Source organism: Notolepis coatsorum, assembly GCF_963971535.1.
Source record: "Notolepis coatsorum genome assembly, chromosome: 3".
Classification (NCBI taxonomy): Eukaryota; Metazoa; Chordata; class Actinopteri; order Aulopiformes; family Paralepididae; genus Notolepis; species Notolepis coatsorum.
In genome coordinates, this window is record NC_140167.1 from 103,845,195 (window position 1) to 103,854,545 (window position 9,351).

Sequence of the window (9,351 nt, forward strand, 5' to 3'; positions counted from 1 at the left end):
TTAAGTCTGAGAACTCTGAGCGATTTGAGGTATGAGAAAGAAGGAGCCAGACTCAGGGTTGCTGGATACCGGGCGGTGAAGCTCATAGTTGAATGAGAGATCCAATTCTTCCAGGTTAGGCAGAGTTCTGGGGAAGTCTGTTAAAGTGATCGTGCTTGCTAAAAGATGTGTTGAGAGATCGAGGACTCTCAGCTCTTTACAGTTGTAGAACCACTCAGAGAGAACATTGGTCAAAGAGTTACTGTGCATGCATAGAATTCTTAGTTTTGTCAATGTTTTAAAAGCGTTTTTGTCAATCTTAAGCTGGGAATTGTCCGGACATGGAACACAGGGGAATGTGGCATTGTAGCAACGGGGGCAGTTTCCACTAATATCTAAAATCTCCATGTTTGTTACTTTTTTTAAATCCTCTTCTGTGACTTCTTCAATATTATTGTTGTAGAGATACAACTCTTTCAGACGCAAGGGCAATTTGGGTGGAATGTATGATAAATTATTTGACTTGACAGATAGCAACGTCAGATGTTTAAACTCCCAAAATGCCCCTTCCTCTATTTCATAGGAGAATTGCATGGGTTACGATAATAGCAATTCTGACCAAGATAAAGAATCTCCACATTTCTAATCTCTGATGTTCTCCTTAGCAATATAATAGATGTGATTGACTTCCAGACTGAGCAGGATGAGGTTCGGAGGCATTCCTTTGGGTACACTATACAGCTGGTTTCCATCCAGATAAAGAGCACGCAGATTCTTCAGGCCGGTGAAGGTGCCGTCCACGATGCTCACACTCTGGGTGCACATGTGATCCTTGGGGCCGATCTTGATTGGCACACAGTTACAACGCGTGTCTATCTCAGTGAGGTTGTCCAGGCCGCGTGTACCTGTTCCGCAACAGTAAGTTACTTCCGGGGTAGGCCTGATTGGCCCCGACAGGCACGTGACGCGGCAAACTCAGGACGCGCAACGAGGCTGCTGAGAGCTGTCGCGCGGAAATAGGCTGTCTATTGCCATTCTCTAACACAAACTCTAACCTTAACCAGCTCCTTAACAGCGCCTAAACTTAACCGTTCTAACCTTAACCAACTCCGAAACAATGCCTAACCTTAACCTTAACCATAACCATGCCTAACCTTAACCATAGAAAGAATATTGCCATTCTCTAACACAAACTCTAACCTTAACCAGCTCCTTAACAGCGCCTAAACTTAACCGTTCTAACCTTAACCAACTCCGAAACAATGCCTAACCTTAACCTTAACCATGCCTAACCTTAACCGGCGAAAGAATACACGTTAAAAAAAAAATCACGTTAAAAAAAAAAGATTTGATGGGATTCGAACTCACTCGTCAACAACGGACCGCAGGATCGCAGGACCGCCGCTCTGCCAGGTGAGCTGAAGCGCCGAATGAAAGTCATGGCTGATTTGGACGGTTACGTAATTCCGCAAGCTCTGCCGCTCCGCTCCGCGGAGCGTGCCGCGCGGCAGAGAAAGTTGCGCGTCACGTGCCTGTCGGGGCCAATCAGGCCTACCCCGGAAGTAACTTACTGTTGCGGATAAGCTATACGCGTCCAGGCCGTGGAAGGAGGTGGAGTTTAAGCCAGGGATGTGGTTGATGGTGAGGGTAAGGTTGGTGGCGTCTCCTGGGATTCCGCTAGGGATGTCAATGAGGCTTCTCTCAATGCAGTCCACCTTGACAACACCCCCATTGCAGGAAACGTCACATGGTAGGGTTTTTGGGTATATGGCTGCAATTTGCCAATGTGGAGGAACAGCGCCACAGATTCAGCAGCAGAACACACACCTGGAAGGGGACACACAGTCTCCTCTGGCAAGAACAGGGACAGAAGAACCATGTTTAATTTTTTTTTTTTAAATAATTATCCTCTCTTTCCCCGATTTTTTCCCCCTCTGTTTTACGCTGTTCTTAAAACGTCAACTGAGAACCAGATTCAGTCTACTCAAACCAAGCCTGGCGAGAACAGTTGAAGGAAAACAACTAAAGCAAAAGACCTACCATGACAAAACAACAACAAAGCTGAGAGACCTACAGCCAGGTGACCAAGTGCGTGTAAATAACTTCCGTGAGGGAAAGGAAAAGTGGTTAAAGGTCAACCTCCATGTTGTATTTTTGTTCAATAAACAATGTGGACTAGGCCAACAGTGGCTTTCATGAAGAAGGGGAAAAAAAGTATTGAAATTGACCCAGTTTTAGCGTTTTTATCAAACATTTTGTCTGCCCAACACAATCACCACGCACGTGCATATTTTAATCAATGATTCATAACGTGCGTGTGTAATCGAAATTATCTCGTCACAACAGGTGCAGGGCACCAGGGGGCTCACCAGGGGGCGCTGAGAGTCACACAGCTAGTGGCAGGCAGAGAGCCTTGCTACCATAGATATATGCTTGCTACTACTAGCCGAATGGAAATGTATCTGTTTCACCTCACTATTGCTCCGTGATTATAGCCATCCATCCATCTCTAAAGCTAACCACTATTTGTAAAAGCCACAACCACGTTACCATATTTGTAATAATGTAAATCATTGTGTCGTTGTACACATATTGTGTTTATAACGTTAGTAGATAACATAGCTTAGCTTGGTAGCTATTGTGCTAACAACATATCCCGACATCCGGCTCGCTGGCCGGCATGAACGGCCGACCCAAAATGGTTCTCTCCTCTCTGTACACCCCGACCCGTCCCCACGGGTGCCCTGCCGGGGGGCCCATGGACGCGACGGCGGCGGCAGCCGCAGGGCGCCCGAGCCCGCAAAGGCTAGTGTTACACGATAGCTATGAGCTAACTAGCGCTGCGGGCTCCGGCGCCCTGCGGCCACCGCTGTTGTCGAGTCCACAAGCTCCTCCGCGGGGACGGGGGCACACAAAGAGGAGAGAACCACCCGCAGGGATGGCGGGCTATAGGCTAACGTCAGTGAGTGTAGTGGTCCCGACTGCGTGTAGCAGGGACGGCGGAGATATAGGCTAACTGTGATGCACCGAGTGAGCCACCATTGATCTAGTACTCTGACCCGGACGGACATAAGGCATACGTTTCCTGAAGTGACGTCACGGCCGTGCTAGGTGCTAGCGTCTGATAAGCTTTTAGATTCGGCTCATTAATATGCACCTGTTGACCTGTTGTGACGTCGGCATTTGATAAGCTTTTTTGATTCGCGCGTGCATGTTATTCGTGCGTGGACCTTTTTAACTCTTTCAGAGTGGCATTTCCGGTGTCAAATGGAAAAAAATAAATAATGAAATTAGATACCAATGATGTAAACTAACCATAATTGATCAGTAGGGTTTAACCTAGAGGTTGGCCTTTAAGAGCAACAGTGGTAAAGCGCCTCGGACCAGTCAGGTACCTGATCGACGATGGAGGGAGACAGCGCTCAGTCCATATTGACCACTTACTGTTCTCCAGAGAAGAAACACCATACCAACACACCAGTGACAATGTGACACAGACTCTGGATTGCACAGAGCCGTCTGTCAGACCAACCACTAAAGAGACTCAGATCACCAGGGAGTCCACACCAGGACCAGCTCACACTCCGAGGAGGCCTGCAAATGACAGCCCTGAACCAGCACCGCCGCCGCTGTTGCAGCAAAGCCCAACACAGCATAAACCATCGCAGAGTACAGCTCAACCCAGAGACATTCTGCCGACACCTGTTAAAGCAAGCAGTCCTACCCTGAGCCGGTACCCGCAAAGAGCGCACAGGACACCAGCAAGGTTCAAGAATGATTAGATGAGACTCAAGCGGGTTAAAGAGAAACGATTGTTCTTTCGTATTAGTGATGTTATGTTCTGGGAATGTTTTAATAGAACAAAAGGCACTTTAAAGATACAGGTGTTGTTATAACGTATTAAGTTATGCCAGTAATTGTTGAAGTGATTTTGGTTATGGGGATAACAAAGGAAAAGAAAAACGAAACAGTACGAGTTTGTATTTACAGGGAAGGAGTGTAATGTATTGGATATTACATATAGCCTATAGCTAGAGTGTCAGCACCATCTACTGGCCACTATTATCATGCCCTGTATTACGTGCAGTCTAGACCCATTAAACCAGCTATAGCACGTATCTGTCTCCGGTGTATTCTTATAGATAGATCATAAGAACCCTAATATGTTACACAAAATATTTGTCCAGTTTGTCCAGCACAATTGCATATACTTTTTCATCTCCGTCGGGCGTCGGCTGTATAAACGAAGGTCTTGACGATCGATTCGGCTTCACTTCCGAGCGCGTACAGCAGAGTGCACACTTGCACTTCTTCCTCCTCCTTGTCTAATTTGGTTGCGATTCTATACCTGTGGAATCTGCGTTTCCATTCGGCCACTGCTCCGGATGGCTGAAGTCCAAACTGCTCGGCGGTGGGAACTTTGCCATGGTTGACTTCTGACACCATGTAATGTTAAATAATCACTCGGTTGGTTTAGTAAACACTCTTTATTCAACATCAGGTATGGCCGTATGGGTTGACTCGGAACACGACTGCATGCTTAGCCGGCTACTCACGGGGTGGTCCTGCGCATGCTCCGTCCTGTTGTAGGCTGACTCGTATTACACAGGTATCCTGCACGCGTGTTGCTTTCTAACAGCGGAGGAGTGCAAGAATGTGACAATTTGACCATGTGACCGTGGCAGCGCGAGAGAGCGGCAGTGCGGAAATAGGCTGTCTATTGCCATTCTCTAAGACAAACGCTAACCTTAACCAGCTCCTTAACAGCGCCTAAACTTAACCGTTCTAACCTTAACCAACTCCGAAACAATGCCTAACCTTACCTTAACCTTAACCATAACCATGCCTAACCTTAACCTTAACCATAGAAAGAATATTGCCATTCTCTAAGACAAACTCTAACCTTAACCAGCTCCTTAACAGCGCCTAAACTTAACCGTTTTAACCTTAACCAACTCCGAAACAATGCAAAAAATTGGATGGGATTCGAACCTGTCAACAACGGACCGCAGGACCGCTGCGCTGCCAGGTAAGCTGAGCTTTGAATGAAAATCATGGCGGATTAGGGCTACATAATGCCGCAAGCTCTGCCGCTCCGCTCCGCGCTCCGCTCTGCGGTTGCCGCGCCTGCCGCGGGGCGTGTCGCAGCCAATCAGGGAAAACGCGGAAGCAACGGCAGCACTGCTCCGCTGTTAATAAGCAATAGGCATCCTGCACCGCGTAATCTAGTCCCTGATGTTACTAGACATAACATTACAACATGAATATAGCTTGGCCGGGGACACAAACCTTCAATACGCATTAACAGCTCCGTCTTTTAATACACACTTATATCGTACAGTAACGTCAAATAAGATATTGAAAGATAAAGCAAAGGATAGTTGAGGATATGCGAGTTACGTGAATATAGCTTGCCCGGGGACACAAACCTTCAATACCATTAACAGCTCCGTCTTTTAATACACACTTATATCGTACAGTAACGTCAAATAAGATATTGAAAGATAAAGGATGAAGTTGCAAAGGGAAAAGGGCAAAAGCACTCCTTACTCTTTGACAATGCTACAGTGCACAATAAAAAGAAAAGATCCAGGCGGAATTAAATATGCCATAGGACGGAGTAGAAGCAGTGGTGCAGTGCTGGTATAACTCGGTATAACGGCGTTATACCTCGGTCACTGAGGCTGAAGTACGCGCAATCGCTTTTTACATGGCATTATCCAACCGGACTCCCGGAGAAGCATGCAGCTGCAGAGCCGCAGAGCCAGCGGCGCTCTCTGGGCCGCGCGCTGACGGCCGCGCTGTGAGGCAATAGTATCCAGCTGCAGGACGAGAGCAGCCAAAAAAAACTGTGCGTGCGCGTGCAGCGTTTGACCTACTGTCAATTTGCCACTGCACCACTGAGTAGAAGGGTTTTAAACTGACGTCAAATTGGAGCAAAACAAGCTGAATCCGCTTCAAGAAGACGCATGACATTGGGTATATACTAATTACAACAAGACATTAATTAATTGCATTGTTACTGTTCACATGTGTGGTGCCGTCTTCGCTCGTCACAGTCATATTTAAGTACAGTTTGAATGACACTTCAGCACCAAGGCGCTGTCCACCACAAGCCAATAGTATCCAGCTGCATAGCCGGAGAGCAACAGGGCCGCGCTGTGACAACTTTACCTTCATAGGAAACTGCCTGCTTAAAATGGACCTCCAAGTGGTTCTTCAACTTACTCAATCTTGTTGGTTTGAATAAGGATGCATTGCAGAACGTGCAATGAAAGTGCTGGCAGCATGTGATGCATCAAGATTTACCATTTTTAAATGGTGATATGCATCTAGAAAAATAAAGGGCCTAATTGCGTGAATACTTTACCCAAGGCATTTGTCCTTCCGCATTCGGTTTGCGCGCCCTGATTGGCCTCTCAGCGCCCAATCGCGTTAGCCGTACTATCGCCGCACTACTCGTTCAATATACTACTATGCGCTGTGCTCTCTGTCTGAAGCGGAGCGGGGCTCTGCTGTGCTTACACTTGATGCAATACACGATACTAACTAGAGAGATTAGCGTCACATAGCTGGCCTTTTTCTGAAAACCCAAGCACATTGTTCCATAGCATAATGCCTTCAGTTGATCATGACATCCTCTCTTACCTTGACGATTAAAAAGCCTCCATAATTTAGTAAATAAAGCTGTAGCCAGCCAGCTAGCATTGATGCTATTCAAAATGCGAACTCACTCGTCAACAACGGACCGCAGGATCGCAGGACCGCCGCTCTGCCAGGTGAGCTGAAGCGCCGAATGAAAGTCATGGCTGATTTGGACGGTTACGTAATTCCGCAAGCTCTGCCGCTCCGCTCCGCGGAGCGTGCCGCGCGGCAGAGAAAGTTGCGCGTCACGTGCCTGTCGGGGCCAATCAGGCCTACCCCGGAAGTAACTTACTGTTGCGGATAAGCTATACGCGTCCAGGCCGTGGAAGGAGGTGGAGTTTAAGCCAGGGATGTGGTTGATGGTGAGGGTAAGGTTGGTGGCGTCTCCTGGGATTCCGCTAGGGATGTCAATGAGGCTTCTCTCAATGCAGTCCACCTTGACAACACCCCCATTGCAGGAAACGTCACATGGTAGGGTTTTTGGGTATATGGCTGCAATTTGCCAATGTGGAGGAACAGCGCCACAGATTCAGCAGCAGAACACACACCTGGAAGGGGACACACAGTCTCCTCTGGCAAGAACAGGGACAGAAGAACCATGTTTAATTTTTTTTTTTTTAAATAATTATCCTCTCTTTCTCCGATTTTTTCCCCCTCTGTTTTACGCTGTTCTTAAAACGTCAACTGAGAACCAGATTCAGTCTACTCAAACCAAGCCTGGCGAGAACAGTTGAAGGAAAACAACTAAAGCAAAAGACCTACCATGACAAAACAACAACAAAGCTGAGAGACCTACAGCCAGGTGACCAAGTGCGTGTAAATAACTTCCGTGAGGGAAAGGAAAAGTGGTTAAAGGTCAACCTCCATGTTGTATTTTTGTTCAATAAACAATGTGGACTAGGCCAACAGTGGCTTTCATGAAGAAGGGGAAAAAAAGTATTGAAATTGACCCAGTTTTAGCGTTTTTATCAAACATTTTGTCTGCCCAACACAATCACCACGCACGTGCATATTTTAATCAATGATTCATAACGTGCGTGTGTAATCGAAATTATCTCGTCACAACAGGTGCAGGGCACCAGGGGGCTCACCAGGGGGCGCTGAGAGTCACACAGCTAGTGGCAGGCAGAGAGCCTTGCTACCATAGATATATGCTTGCTACTACTAGCCGAATGGAAATGTATCTGTTTCACCTCACTATTGCTCCGTGATTATAGCCATCCATCCATCTCTAAAGCTAACCACTATTTGTAAAAGCCACAACCACGTTACCATATTTGTAATAATGTAAATCATTGTGTCGTTGTACACATATTGTGTTTATAACGTTAGTAGATAACATAGCTTAGCTTGGTAGCTATTGTGCTAACAACATATCCCGACATCCGGCTCGCTGGCCGGCATGAACGGCCGACCCAAAATGGTTCTCTCCTCTCTGTACACCCCGACCCGTCCCCACGGGTGCCCTGCCGGGGGGCCCATGGACGCGACGGCGGCGGCAGCCGCAGGGCGCCCGAGCCCGCAAAGGCTAGTGTTACACGATAGCTATGAGCTAACTAGCGCTGCGGGCTCCGGCGCCCTGCGGCCACCGCTGTTGTCGAGTCCACAAGCTCCGCCGCGGGGACGGGGGCACACAAAGAGGAGAGAACCACCCGCAGGGATGGCGGGCTATAGGCTAACGTCAGTGAGTGTAGTGGTCCCGACTGCGTGTAGCAGGGACGGCGGAGATATAGGCTAACTGTGATGCACCGAGTGAGCCACCATTGATCTAGTACTCTGACCCGGACGGACATAAGGCATACGTTTCCTGAAGTGACGTCACGGCCGTGCTAGGTGCTAGCGTCTGATAAGCTTTTAGATTCGGCTCATTAATATGCACCTGTTGACCTGTTGTGACGTCGGCATTTGATAAGCTTTTTTGATTCGCGCGTGCATGTTATTCGTGCGTGGACCTTTTTAACTCTTTCAGAGTGGCATTTCCGGTGTCAAATGGAAAAAAATAAATAATGAAATTAGATACCAATGATGTAAACTAACCATAATTGATCAGTAGGGTTTAACCTAGAGGTTGGCCTTTAAGAGCAACAGTGGTAAAGCGCCTCGGACCAGTCAGGTACCTGATCGACGATGGAGGGAGACAGCGCTCAGTCCATATTGACCACTTACTGTTCTCCAGAGAAGAAACACCATACCAACACACCAGTGACAATGTGACACAGACTCTGGATTGCACAGAGCCGTCTGTCAGACCAACCACTAAAGAGACTCAGATCACCAGGGAGTCCACACCAGGACCAGCTCACACTCCGAGGAGGCCTGCAAATGACAGCCCTGAACCAGCACCGCCGCCGCTGTTGCAGCAAAGCCCAACACAGCATAAACCATCGCAGAGTACAGCTCAACCCAGAGACATTCTGCCGACACCTGTTAAAGCAAGCAGTCCTACCCTGAGCCGGTACCCGCAAAGAGCGCACAGGACACCAGCAAGGTTCAAGAATGATTAGATGAGACTCAAGCGGGTTAAAGAGAAACGAATGTTCTTTCGTATTAGTGATGTTATGTTCTGGGAATGTTTTAATAGAACAAAAGGCACTTTAAAGATACAGGTGTTGTTATAACGTATTAAGTTATGCCAGTAATTGTTGAAGTGATTTTGGTTATGGGGATAACAAAGGAAAAGAAAAACGAAACAGTACGAGTTTGTATTTACAGGGAAGGAGTGTAATG

General features: G+C 47.5%; 1 protein-coding gene across 1 annotated transcript; it reads right to left on the reverse strand.

Annotated features, from left to right (window-relative positions):
- On the reverse strand, positions 1 to 3,642 carry LOC311225934 (toll-like receptor 7; the record flags this gene model as incomplete). Its single annotated transcript, XM_084311325.1, is given in 4 exon segments — positions 1 to 567; positions 573 to 630; positions 632 to 884; positions 3,561 to 3,642. Coding segments are annotated over 4 exon segments (960 nt in total).
- Positions 3,643 to 9,351: the final 5,709 nt, after the last annotated feature.